This window comes from Larus michahellis, chromosome 9 (genome assembly GCF_964199755.1).
Source record: "Larus michahellis chromosome 9, bLarMic1.1, whole genome shotgun sequence".
Lineage (NCBI taxonomy): Eukaryota > Metazoa > Chordata > Aves > Charadriiformes > Laridae > Larus > Larus michahellis.
In genome coordinates, this window is record NC_133904.1 from 15,558,916 (window position 1) to 15,574,002 (window position 15,087).

General features: G+C 36.3%; 1 protein-coding gene across 12 annotated transcripts in view; it reads right to left on the reverse strand.

Annotated features, from left to right (window-relative positions):
• The window catches only part of ZNF280D (zinc finger protein 280D), a 50,916-nt gene that overhangs the window by 30,045 nt on the left and 5,784 nt on the right, over nucleotides 1-15,087 (reverse strand). For 8 of the 12 annotated variants that reach the window (XM_074601838.1, XM_074601833.1, XM_074601836.1 and 5 more), the window contains exons 3-5: nucleotides 11,398-11,463; nucleotides 10,932-11,290; nucleotides 5,368-5,485 (exon numbers count right to left, since the gene is read on the reverse strand). In XM_074601838.1, coding sequence (XP_074457939.1) covers nucleotides 5,368-5,485; nucleotides 10,932-11,290; nucleotides 11,398-11,463 — 543 coding nt within the window. The remainder of the gene's footprint in view (nucleotides 1-5,367; nucleotides 5,486-10,931; nucleotides 11,291-11,397; nucleotides 11,464-15,087) is intronic. The other 4 variants (XM_074601835.1, XM_074601831.1, XM_074601832.1 and 1 more) reach the window with 2 other exon arrangements.

Below are 15,087 nucleotides of genomic sequence, written 5' to 3' on the forward strand. Positions count from 1 at the left end.
ATGTTTTGCTGCAATATTCCATGTTATAGCCACTTCCTTCCAGTTGCTGGGGAAGAGTCTGACAGCAAACCAGCTGTAAACAAGACATGCAAAACCCCCAAATAGGAAATGATTCCAAACCACAGAATCACACTGTAGGTAGCTCCTCATTTCAACATTATACAAAGACTATGTGGTTGGAAATATCTCAAAGTCAAGAACAAATCCTCGTCTATTACAATCAGATGGAAAGCACCTTTTGGCTCAGGAGGAAAATGCACCTAATTATTAATACACTGAAACAGCTAGACTACCTCTTTTTCTTGTAGGGAGGGAAAGGTCTTTCAAATAACATCCGCTCGTTGAAACTTAGATCCCCCTCCTCCTTTCCCACTACTGTTTCAAACTGTATCAAAAACACTGCTGCAAAAGAAAGGGGGGAAACTACAAATCACACTTCGCAATAGTTACTCAAAGTACTGACTCACAGAATAATTTAGGCTGGACCTGTGGAGGTTTTTTTGTGCAACCTCCCACTCAAAGTAAGTCCAACCTTATCACGATGCTCAGAGCCGTGTCCAGTCAACTTCCGAATATCTCCAAGGATGGAGATTCCCCAACCTGAGTCCTTGCTGCCTTGCCTGATGTTCCTACAATTTTTTTTTTCTTCGTTTTATCTAATCAGAATTAATCGATAAATTCACCAGTCACAGCATTCTTTCAATCTTGATTTTCTGTTTGGTGGTTTCTTAAAGTTTCAACTCTCTATTCAGTTCTTTGACATAGAAAATCTGAACTAACAGCATGAGGTTAGGGGCATTTATTTTCATCATCTGTCTTCACAGCCACTCAACAACTTAACTAATCATTGCTTTACAGAATTCAAACATACCTACTAAACAATAAACGTCTAAAATTTGAATATGTAATAACCTAGGGTGTATTAATTTGTAACGGGATATAAATCCTTGCATAAAAGTTTTTTCTTACTTGAAGGCATAAGAACAGAGTTTACTTATTTCCAGTGCCCTAATAGCATTAATAATACCAATCAACTGAAACATGACAAGAGCGCTAGCTTTTTCCATGAAACAGATGCATGGATTGACAGCTAGACCACCTGATCTACCCCACCTTACGAAGACACATTTTGCGATGGCATTACTGTTGGAGAGCTAACAGCAGGTCAAACATGTGAATTGCTTCCAGCACCACCCTCATTAAGCCTAGCCTTTTTTGGAGTTACACTGTTGCCTTCAGAAGTAGCAGGACACTTAGATACAAAAACACTTTCATTCCTTCCCACAGTGGTTTAAATTAAAAACACGCAGCTTTTTTCCATAGTATGCTACCAACACATTACTGATGCCTATACTTTAACAGATGGACAAGTCCACATAATGCAGTTAAGATCTCCCTAAAATAATAAGCCATACAGAAGTTAAGAAAACAATATCCAACTCAGACTGAATATTCTAAGGCCAGTGGAGAAAGAAAGGGTAAATGCAAAGAGATAAAGCCCCATCTCTGAAACCCAGTAAATCATACTTTGACCACCTGAATTTATCTGGCCTGCTTTCCACATCTTGACCCACACTAATCTGAGACAAGGCGAGTTTACCGTAATAAAGTTAAACTAAGCAGCTGGTTTCTGCAATGCCCACTATTTGGAACAACCTCTGCCCTTCTGATGAAAAACATCTCTCTGTTTTTCTGGTGCTCGTTTAGTTTGCTATTTAACTCTGCAAAACATTTGAAACTTCAGTTTGTATGCAAAACAAAAAGTGTTGTAACTTCTAATGTCCAATCACAGCACACCTATCTGCTCTCTTCTGAAAGACAGATGAAAGAAATTTATACTGTTTGCAGTATTCTTCTAAAAAAAGAAAATCACTAAAAAATAACTCAGACGTTCAGAGGTTTGGTGCCTGATTAACATACCCATCAATACTTGGCTCTATGTCATCCTGAAACCCACTTCTCTGTCACTGTAAGATTACCCTCAACGATGTAATCTCAATACAGCGATCAGTCCTCATGTAGACCTGAAAGAGCATAGCTACATACCAAGAAGCATGAAATGCCAGCACAGGCTTTGTAAAGCTATCACAATCACACAGTGCAAACAGCCTTAAGACTACAATAAACTAGCATGAGGACTGGACTTCAGTTCTAGACACAATGATACGAACTAAGGACATTCTTGTATATTCCCCTCCCAATCAATGGTCTAGCTGCTCCAATGATTTCTTTGTGTGATAAAAAAAACTGAGTTAGGATCTTTAAAAGTCTTTTCAACAAGCAGAGATAACTTGTGTCACGTAAAATTATTCAAACTTCTTCCAAGAACACAAAACAACTCCCTCCCACCCCCAAGTTCTGTTTACTCAGTGGTAACTATCTACACCTGGCAAACAGCCTGGAGAGTCTCCCCATTCAATCCACAGAGGCAAAGAATTCCAGCAGGGAATGCTGATATTTAAGCATCTTGGAGAATTTACCACACTGTGCCTCATATACAGGAAAACAAAATTCAGCTGTTATATACATATTTAATCATTCTAACGTTCTCCTTTGTAGGACACCTTTTGTTCTTTCCGACATAAATGAACATATTAAGCTAAAATGACTCACTCTATGCATTGTTTGCCTAAGGTAATTAACACATTCACAAAACAAACAGGTTATTCATTACATACTACTACTTCCTAGGGTTTTTTAATTTACTTATACTTGCACTACTAGGTATATGGGCTGGTTACATTGACATATGTGTGTTGATCTGCAAAGGCTTCCATAGAGCTGGTAGGACTTTAGCATTCTTTTATACCACTGAGGCTCTTTGAGCATCAAGCCATCAACCTACAGCAGGAACTGCTGCTATATAGGTAATTATGGGTAGTTGTGTAAGAAGGGCCAGGGAAAAGATAGAAGGTCTGGCTTATTTTAAAAGAATCTTCAGTAAAGTATTTTATTTTACTTCAGAAATCCTGATTTGGAAAAGAAGACTATTTTTACATGTTAACAAAATTGGTAATAATTTCAATTAGAAAAGCTTGACATATCTGTGGCAAAAAATTGAAGACTATTTCACATATTTATAAAGGTGAGCATTCTTAACTCAGTTTATACAACTCTGTACATTATTGTGTACAGTATCCAAAATGATTGCAAGAAGGAGCAAAGTATACTGGATGCAGTATCACCTTAACGACAGCTTTCTAAACACACATTACAATACTACTGTAAAATCCTTAACACTGTTATGTGCATCTGTGCTTGCTGGGTCTAATTTTATAAATGATGGCAAATAACAATAGAAATGTTGACCAAGAATAAAAGCATCAAATGTACTGTGGTAACAGTCAGATCAAATTAACAGACTACGGACATGAAAGCCAAATTATTTCAGGCCTCTGGTGCACTGTCACTCACCAACATCTCCCATTAATCTAGTCCTATGAATGCACGTATACAGTCCAGTCAACTTGTAAATACCACAGAACAGTTCTTCTATTGGTTATGGCATTTTCTGGTTCCTCCAAGTGGGTAAAGTTTGTGGGAGAACAATCCCAAAATATTCTCAGAAAGAAAACTACAGTTCTACATACATCCCCAGTGCCCACCCAACCTGCAGCTAAGAGTTGTCAATGCTGTTTAACTTAACACCATCAACTATCTAGCAACATAACAAAATGGTTGGTTAGGGTCCCTTAGCAACTTGTCATTTCCCTGCTTATACCTCAGAAATAAATATTTATGCAATATTGAGCTAAAAAAATGTCCTTAACCATCCACATACAGTAGTTAGATTGTCCTGCAGAGTACCACAGGCCAGTTCCCAAAAGGATTCTGCTGTTAAATAACATATTCCAGAATGGCTTGTGCCCACTGTGCTGCACAGGCTTGGAGGAAGCATAGCACCAACACAAGCAAGTAGGCATCGGCACATATGAACAACATGAACGTAAGCACATTATGTGACCTCACCATGCAAGAAAAAACACAAAATAAGCAGACACTTCCTTTTTGTGAAGTGAAACGTATCTTAAATTTGCCTTCTGTGTCATAAAGATACTTGTGTTTCAACCCACAACTGTGTACCATTTAATTTCTAAATCCTATTGCCATCTTACAGAAATAAACAGACTAAGCATGGTATATTTAAGACCCTTTGAATTACTATCCTTGATGCTTTTAAGTATTTCATTTTTCTGGAAAAGAGACTAATAAAAGTAATTTTTAAATATGCAAGCAGGTCTCCAAATTAAAAAAAAAAAACAAACAAAAAAACCCAAACCAAACAACACAAATCCATAAACAATTAAACTTAAATACCTGTTCTCTGGAGAACGAGGGCTGGAATACTGAACCATTTGCAAGAAATAAAACCTTTACTTACTTTGCAAAAAGCTATTTAACCCAGTAAGATAAGAATGAGATCGCAGAATAGTTGGACACATGCAAGGAAATACACTACCAACCCTTCATCGATAAGTATCTGGAGTGAGTGCCTAAAGTAGAGATGCAAAATCATCACATCAAGCAGAATAAACTAGCAATTGTTCTGTTCCACATAACTTAATATGACCGGTTAGGCCATACTTGTTACCTCATGGAAGAATCAGAAGTGATTGCCATCTGTAACTTATAAACTGAATAACAGGACTCTGATCAGTTATCACAGAAGTGCAACCTTTTGCAAAAGAGAAGGGAAGTCCCGAGTTATAGCCTGTTTAAGATTGAATACACTGCATGCCACAAATCTACTTCAGCTGATGTTAAACAAAAAGGCATTTTTTTGTTTGTTTTTTAGTAGGTTAAATAATTTCAGCTAGAACACAATTTAGCTAGTTTAAAAAAAAAAAAGTAGTTGTCAAACTATGTATTCTTTCTCTTCCCCTCCTTTTCGGACAGGATCCTTTTTATCCCATCTATTCCTATATATAGCAGCCAGGAAACCAAGATCATCACCACAGGGAATCCACTCAGCAGACTCAGGCAGTTCTTCTGGTACTGCTCACAGCCTCACTAACAGCCATTCCTAGTCATGCCAGTCAAAGCGCGCTGATATACTGAAAACGAGCCTTCATTGGTCAAAAAAATTACAGTGGATCTTGCAATATTTTTTCCATCTAAATGAGCATTATAAGACAACAGCAGTTGATATTACAGTCGGTCTAATGTGCTGAAAAGCAAAGTCTGACAACACAAGGCTCCAAAGTTTACTTCATTAAACATTATACAGTGTCATGTACAGAGGGAAGAAAAAAGTAGCTATACTATGTTCTAGAAAGTCTACTTAAAGTTATAACCCAAAGATCTGCACTACAGTTAAGTGACATTAGGCTGTTTCTTTCTCTTACCAACTACTACAGTTATACCCACCTGTTACATTCACTGCTGGCCCAGTCTGGTACTGTGGAACTCCCGAGTTCTGTCTCACACCAAACAGTATACCAGATGTATTATCTGGTGCAGCTGGTGGAGAATCCATAATATAATCCTAGTAAGATATTTTCAAGAGGGAAAAGAAATTCGAGGTTTAAATTTTTTTTTCTTACAGGCTTCAAAGGGTTTATTTTAAAAACAAGTGACTGCTTAAAAGTACTCCTAAGTCCTCAGCTGTAATTCAAGTTCATTACCATCTCCCCAAAATACTTTCTTTTGACATTTTGATAAGTTTGCAACTCTTTCAGTGGTTGTTAATTTATTCATAGCTGTGTGTCAGAATAGTAAGAACAACCATAAAACCTGGGAAACTCCATTTTATGAAATGTTACTGAACCTGTTTGAATGGCTAATTGTAACTGCTTTTGTTCAAGTCTGATGATGTTTCAATTTCTACTTGACTTGTTTTTCAAAAATTAATACTTTCTTCCTTCAAGCCAAACTCAGGCATTTGCCTGTTACTCTTGCATAACAGGTAGCTGCATCTTAAAAGATCAGGAAACAGAACTCAAAAGTAGCATGAATGTGCAGCAAGCAGAAGGTTCTCAAAGCAAGATGATACTAAATAAATAAAATTCTACTAAGTGGTCAAGCTTTAATGAAAATAAAGTGTACCTATAGCATGGTGATTGGGAATGGCACTCAAATTCACGATATCGCTAAGGGTTTTTTCTTTTATGTAGAGTAATTTCATAAGGACTTCTGGAAATAATATAATCAAACCCTCTTTTCAAAGCACAGCTACCCTAAGAGTTGGTTCGTGTTTCTTAGCACCTTGTTACATTAGGTATCTTCTTACCATTCAGTTTAAAAGGTTTGCCCTTAAGTACTATATATAACCTAACAAATTAAATAGTCCACATTTCTTGGCTGTGAAAACTGTTAAAACTAAATAACTTCACTGATCACTCAACAGGCAAAATTCATAGGGAAAAGAAACGTGAAATTTAGTTCTCTTTAAAGATATTAAAGGTTTGGGAGGTGAGGTAGAAGAAACACACTTTCCAAGATTCATCAACACTGCTCACATCTTAATAGGCCATTCATCCTAACGCAAACAATCAGGAACACAAAATATTTTCAGCAATGGCAATAAGGAGTTAAGAAAAACCTTATAATAGAGTTAGGTTTAATTTCAAAAGTAAGGTATGAACAGCAAAATATTGGCACTTGATTTTTCTACCCTGAAATAATTCAATTAGTTATACTTCATCAACCTGTACTGTGAAACAAAAAACTTGACAGAAGTAGCTCCATTTTCCTAAAAAAAAAAAAAAATAAAAAATTAACCCAATACACATGCACTGATGACAGCCTATGTATCTATGAGACGAAGGCCAAAATACATTTTGCTGTAAGATCAATCTCACAAAATGCTTCCCATTCACAATTGTGCTAATTATTTGAAAACATCCCTGTGGAAATTACCAAATCTTTAACTACCACCATGTTGACTAAATTTGATGGAAAAAAGTCTAAAGAAGTGCACAAATACATCTACAGGTGTGATGATCTATTTTAGGACTCCTAAGTACCAGAAAAGATTTGAACAAAAAAGGAAGATGCATCTCACCATCCTGTCTTTCTGTTGTACATCTCTTAAATGAAGACCCTGCAGGACCTTAATGATAATCAAGAGCCACGATGGTTTCAGACTAGCCGGTAAAATTACAAGCAAAGCAGCTTAGCCTGCAAACAACACATCAAGTACAACTGATGCTCGGGTGGTAAGCCTCTGGAAGGCTCCTAGTGTGAAGGACTATGCACACCACGTCCTTTTGAAATACAACCAATAAAATAGCCACACACAAAATCTGCTTCTCTCACTACTCCGTGGTTTGTTTGGTTTTAAGTGCTGCTAACATTTTAACTGTCTTCAAAATAATCGCCATGGTATTTTGATGGCATATGTACATCTCCCTAGTATATACTAAACATCTGGCGAGTAAGAAAGTAAAAAACATGAAAATTCAAAGTCTCATAATTTTCAAAATGCCCTTTTCTGTTTACACTTATTCCTTTCATGCAATTTGGCTCTGCCATTTTACATACAGAAAAAAACACAGCATCTTCCCATGCTTTAGAAAGCAAAAACATTTGAAAGAAAAAAAAACAAAACAGCTTTATGACATCAATAAAAAAACCCCATCAAATTAACATGCACTTGTGCTCTTACATGCAGAAAGGCAAAACCCAACACCTTTATAAATTAAATTCCTAGGGCTCAAGTGAAAAAAAAATAAATCCACCACCACTCTAGTTTTCCAAGACACGAGCAAAAATATTGGGTTCATCCTGTGCATCCTACATTTCCTAACTGTGGAAACCAATGTGATAATTGGTAACCAAATCCACACAGAAGTACAATGCATGGTATTGGACTTTTGCTCTCCCAAAATTAACTAGGAACAATTGGAACCTGAATCATACTCAGAATAAGGAAAGTACTTATTAAGTAGGGGGAAGATAAGGACAGAATTGGCTGGGGCTTAACAGAGAGCATTCTGAGCACTGAACTATAGAAGATCTTTACCGCTAAGAACAAATTTTTCACAAAGAGGATAGCCCTATGGTATCATATACAAGAGCAATAGCTGTGACTGAATTAGAATTGCTGTAAACAGTTCAACTGAAGCCAAATGCAACTCAATTTTTGTAACTGCATTAACATAGTGCAGTAACAAGAACACAAAAAACTTTTACAGGAAGTCAGTGAATCAAGCCTGTGATTGAAAAAGGGTATTTCAATGATAAAACTGGAATAGCAAACATTGACAACAGGTAAGTTATACACCTACATGTCACAAAATTGAGGAAATGTGTGTTTCAACACAGTTGATGATCAAAAGCAATCAGTTCCCACAGAAAAATCTTTGACATCCTGAGATTAAAAAATATTGCACCATATTAAGAATGCACAGGCACTCTGAAGGACATTCAGCTAAAGTGGGGTCCTGCCAGTGTCTAGTCACACCTCACGGTCATCTTCACATTGCAGTATTTTAATTTCAAAGGTAAGTTTCAACATCTGTAAGCTGAAGATCCAAATGTCAAATACTTCGCAGAAAAACTTACTTGAAGCCCTTGCCCCTTAGGAATAATTAAGTTGGGAAGAAACAGAAAATGTGTGAACAAAAATGTCACAGAAAGCCCAAGGCAGAAAATCATCAATATAAAAAAATGTCCTCAAGTGAAATAAATACTAGATAAGGGGTGGGTGTGTGTGTGGAATTCCAAAAAACCTAAGGAGCTCTTGAATGAAGACAATTCAAACCGAGGACATGAACCAAAATACAGGTAGTACACATACGACACTAAGAACAGCAAATGACATAACATGGCACTGATATTAAGTGATATTAAGAATCACAGAACTTTGCCCAAGAAGCTGAAATACAGTACCACAGTAAAAGAAAGCACACCAAACAGGCCTCTTTCCCCATAAAAAACAGTGGAATATCTATGCATTGCATGTTCCAGAACAGGATGCATTACTTTCTAAAGCATGTCGGTCTAACTTGGAATAGAGAGAACTGACTAATACATGGTTAGAGATCCTTTTCCATGCTGTATACCTTGAAAGTCACATTTCAGGCTGCAACTTCTTCAAATAGGTGTTTCTCTACTCTGCCAGGGAAGAAAAACAACCTGCAGATTTTGGCAAAGACTTTAAACTTAACTAAAGTCTCATCTGTGACACCCTTGTTGAAAGTAAACTAGAAAGAACTCAGAAAAGGAAGTGCTGTGTGCATGATATCTTTAAAGCAAATCACTGTCTTGGGGAATTACATCCAGCTTACATACACCTTTTGGAGAAGTTCAGCTTTCCTACCTAGGTCTGTTTGCTCTAAGGTTTTCTAATAAAATCAATGTAGAGGGAGCTTTGTTGATTAAAACAAAACCATGACCGTATACAGGTGAGAGAAGTAAAGGAGGGGGCTTTCTTTTGCAGTTAAGATTCTGCAAGACATCCTAGTACTCCTTGAAGGATTTAATAAAGCATACTATGTCATAAGTAAACGTTTATAAAAATCAAATTCACAGACTTGAAATATGTGTATACATTATGTGAAGTAGCAGACATTTCTGTATTAAACTGTCCTGCTTGATAACGACAGATTTAAGAGGACTCCAGAGGCAATCTAGATATCCTACCAATATCTGGACTTTTGATTATATCATTTTTTAGGCCTTCTTAGATACAGTGACTGATTTAGTTAACCTGCTTCACCAGACATGCCCACAATTTCTCCCTGCAAACTATCAATCAACTGCTGAAGACTCAACATTGGAAAGTATGAGTTCTTTCCTAATGAATCTACCAGAGATTCAGTTACCCAGTTAATAGGCAATGATTCCATTGCATTGTTTCTCTTAAAATGCAACCAATCATTGGCAATGATTTAGCCACAAGTCTTAAGAACATCTATTTCTCATGTTTTAATGGCCTTACTAACTATGTTTATTCAGACTGACACCCCTGTTTAGCAAATGCAGAATACATTAGGCTGCATGATTTTTATTTACATGAAAAGACTGACAGCTGGGACAACTGCAGGTGTGTATATTTGCATGGATGGTGGAGATGGCGCCTACTGTCAGACCTCATTTTAACCTGACTGTAGTAGCTAATATTATAGGCACTGCACATTGTCTAAACAGTTCCAGCTACAATTATTTTCGATAAAGGTATCACATCATAGTTTAACTCATACAGACATGAAATTTTAATCTTCATTCTCTCTTTCTCACAAATGTACAACAGCTAAGGCAATAAAAACAGCATCTAACTTGACTCCCTAAAGTTACCATTCTGAGGTTCTGTGGCAATCCAGGGAGATCTACAATACATGATCTCTGTGCATAATTCCCTTGGGCTTTTCAAACAAAACAAGTATGTTGCTGAATTGTTTTGTCTACTGACCCTGCAACTTTTGGTTGCTTAAGTCCTCCTTATGATACTACTGTTTGACTACAACTGACATGTGAACCAAAACGCAAAAGCACCTAAGAAGCTACAATACTAAAGAAGCAAAAATCCCAAGAGAGGCACTGTAAAAACCAGGTGTGAAAACCACAAAGTTACTTTAAACACCAAATGCAAGCTATTTAAAAATGAAATTCATTTATCAATACCAAGAATCTGTCTCTGAGCACAGAAATCCGCAATATTTAGAGAATAAGAATTTCCATAATTTCTCCACACAACTTAAAATAATCCAAAAAGTACTGATTGCTCTTATGCCTAAGATTTTAATTTAATGTAATTCCACTGTTACTAAAGCTATCATCTTTGAGTCTTGCAAATCAATATTTTCAAATATATATTTTAATTCACGAGTGCAAGGTTATGGTCCTAGAATCTTTACAGTTTATATAATGCTAGTCTATAATCTAGTCCAGGTCTTCAAATTACTAGACTGAGTCAGTATGTTCCTCATTAATTTATTCAAAAGCAATTGCATCTGAGTATTTTACAGTTTAAGGGAATAAAAATTTACCTGATTGAGTATTACAGGCTGTGCTGTTACAGTAGTCACTGGCCTGGATACAGGTTGAGCCACTACAGGAACCGTGATATTTCTTGATACAGGCTGTGTTGTCACTGGAATGCTAACAGGCTGTGATATTCCAGAACTTGACCCAGGCATCTGCTGTGTTGATAAACATCCAGCCACTGGTCTCTGCAGCGTTTGTGAAGTTCCTGAAACATTCACTGGTACAGACAACGGCTGAACTGCTACAGCACTAGCTGTAGGTCTGGATACAGACTGAAAGACTGATGAAACAGGCATGGCACTGGGGCTGGAGGCAGGTGTCGCATAATGGTGACTGTCAGCCTTGAATGTAGTAACTGTACCTGTTACAAAGGATTCCAAAGTTATCTTTATATAATATTGCTGTCAGATGTTTCATAAGTGTTGTGGATTTTTTGTTTTTAATTACCATATTAGGACAATAAAGTACCTCTACTGGGTGCACCATTCTGTATCCCCCTTCGTGATGAGCTGAGGTTGACTCTGTTCAATATATCTGTCAAAAGTTACATTTATCTTAATTGCAGTTAAATTAATAGCTTAATTGCTTTTCAAATTAAAAGTAGCATTCATATCCACTAATTAAGCCAATTAGGATTTGACTTATAAATTAGAATTTTATTTCTAAAATAAATACCTGGCAAAACAAAGCGTCATTTGTACAAATTAAGGTATGTTCTTCTACTCCTCTTAGATAAGCTACTTCACCTAAGAATATCAGTTTTTGTTTTCTTGGAGATAGATTAACACACAAATAAGAGTGCAAACAAAAAAAAAAGAACATCTAGTAAATATTAAGCTTCGCTGATTATAATGCATTTATTAACTTTTGTTTCTCATATACATAATAAGTTCCCCAAATACTAGAACCACTCTACACTAAAGGAAGCATTGTCTCTAAACCAGTAACTACACAATTTGCTTCTGTATCACAGGAAAATACAGCACTTACAAATTTGTTTTCAGGCTTCATGATCTCCATTTTCCAATGTGAAAGAAAAATCAACAGACCAGCAATCAAAGGAGTTGTGTTGGAATTGCATAACAAGAGGACTGATATTCTCACATATCCTACACAGTAGTCTATGACCAGAGTTCTAGCTCATTAGAAACATGTGGAATTTCTTAGATTTGATGTTTACTCCCTAATGCCACCAATATTCACCATTGTTTTCTGTCTTAGTCTGGGGTTTCTGATCATTCCAGAATGTTACAAAAATATTCATGAAATCAAAATATTTTTCTACCACCAGATTCTCAATTCCATTAGTGTTGCTGTCAAGTTTCTTGCTCTGACATGTGAAAATATGCATATGAGATTAGATAGATCCTTCAATATCTAACCAAGAACATTTAATGTACCTTCTTAAACCAGGATCAAATTACATCAGGATCTCAAACAACAGATCTTAAGAGTATCTACACATTGTGTTTAACAACCTTAAGGCTGTTTCCACCAGCAATGGCTCATTAGTATATACTACTCAGGTTGACAAATAAATCTAATAGCAGTAGAGCTCAGATCACAGCTTTCAACCCTGTCACCTGCATTTAGATCATACTAATAAAAAAGCAGCTGCAACCAACAGATCCAAACAGGTTTGCATTTTTTAAGATATGATGACTTTTCATCCTGTAATAGTAATACTATTTTTACTTCAACACAACACTAACTATGAGCAAGGATTTAGCTGAACACATACTTTGCGTTTGTTAATAAATCTATACCTTACATTTGAATTCCAAAGAGAAATGAAACTAAAATCTTCATCTACCTACAAAAAAAAAGCTATCCTAAAAGTTACGTCTCAGAAAGCATATTCAGCTTCAGTCAGTCTGATGCGCGCACAATTCACATCCTAAAACACAAAGGTAGATTTTACTGTTTTTAGGAAGAACATTTCAGGAAGCCCGTGATTTGAAATTATAAACTAGATTTACATGACTCAAGTGATTCATCATAGACTTGATGCGCCCTTTCCCCTCCCCCATCACAGTATTATTTGTCCTGTTTAGGTAAAACAACACTGAAGTGTAAGAAAGCTAACATGCAGCACAACATTTTCAAGTAGCAACAAATTACAGGTTTGTAACATTATGAAAAAGGAAGCAAGAAAAATGAGCAGTAACGGTAGAAAAAATGTGCAGTTGCAGGAAATGGTAAAGGGAACAAAGCGTGAATTACTTTTAATCTCAAACTAATCCTCCAGTACATTAGAAGAAGCACTTTATTGTACATGACACTGTGACAGCAGGTCAAAGTTGGGTTTTTAACTTCTTCAAGTTTTCCACACCAGTCTGTACAAAAACTGATAACTGCATTGTCAGGAAAAGGTTAAAAAAAATTTTACTGTGTATTGTAGAAAATATACCTTTCAGAAAAATTAAACACTACACACAAGTCTCCATTTCCCATATAATTTTTCACCTGATCAGACAGGAATTTTCTCAGGTAAAAACTAAACAACAGTGATAAAAAACAAAGTTGAGTTCACTGTGTCTTGCCTATCACCAATAACAAACTGAAGCCTGACTACTGCCAGGTAGTACTACTTACAAGCCAGAGAACAACTGAGGTCATTCTTCCATAGCTGTTTTTGATAGTGAAGTAGAAGATTACAAAGAGAAAAGGTGAGGAAAGGGAAGGAAAAGAGATAAAGTAAAAAGTTATACCGTAAGTGATTTTACTGGTGTCAGGACTGAGTATGGACAGCACTAGAATAAGATACATATATTGTAAGTCTCTGTCTTTTACCAAAGTTCTTGAAGTTACTGAATGACATCAACATTACAGTTTTTACTGAACTATTTCCAACCTTTATGACTACAAAAAAATCTTGAGACTACGACAACTGCAATGAAACTTGCCTAGTGCCTTAATAATTGTTCTATGCCATGACCTACTGCCACTGACCAGCAGCAATCCAGAGGTCTCTGGACCTTCCAGAAAACAGCAAGGGTACTTTTCAGTCCTTATGGAAGTTTGTAACAGCAGAAAACTACTTAGAGCAATTTTAAGATATTCTTCAAATTTTCAAAAGGATATAAGATATTTTTAAATATTCAAAAAGATTAACCCTTAAGAGCTATTTTCAGGTGGGAGAACTTTAACATCAGCTTCAATATTCTTTTAATATTTAAAACATATTTTTTCACTTTTTAAAGCATGTGTAAGGAGAATTAGACTTACTATCCCAGTAACAAAGTAAAATAGAATTCAGATGGAAGATGAAGGTATTGTGAACCAAAATGACTGAACAGCTAATAACAGCTCCAAAGACCATGCACCAGAGCATGACAGCCTAGTTTCACATCGTGTCTTGAGATTCTTCACTGCAAACTATACACTTTCAGAAAATGACTATGGAAATCTTAGATGCAAGCATAGCAGACATGAGGCAGAAACTGAAAGCAGTAAATCTCACCAGGCAGTCTCATGCATTCGACAGCTAGAGAAACATCAGGTCAATTGACTAAGGTCAACTGGCTGCAAAATGGCTGCATACAGAAATCAAAAAGTTTCATTACTAAAATTAATTTAAGTAACAAAAATGTTCTCCTTTACTTACCTGACACAGCCCAAGCACGGGACAAACATGGAATCCTGACACATCTGCTGTCATCACAACCACCTAACCTCACTCCCTGCACTGCCTGCATTAGGAGAAAACTACAGAACTTGATGAAAAAAACTCTTTACTTTACAGGGGATGAATGAATGTATTAATAAAAGTCTCTTACTTAACAAAGAGGCTTCTACTATTTTCATATTAATCACTTTTCCTGATTGTGCTTTTATTACAGACACTTAAGACAGGTATTTTGGTTTTGTCAGAATGTTGTTCACCCAGACTATCTACCAACACATGAAACGCAGGGTGGAGAAAAAAGAGAACTGTAACATGAAGACTTAAATTCATGCACATTACTTTAGCAGGGAGACACTTCCAAGTATCTAACTAAATATCAACTACATTAAGAGCAATTGCGTGCATGGTTTCAGCATACTTGATTTTTAACCATATTGCTAAAACCTTCAAACATCCTTGTTTTGACTTCAGAGATTTCAGGTCAGAGGTAGACATAGCTGTGCATAACCTTGGTTTTAGGACAGAATTTC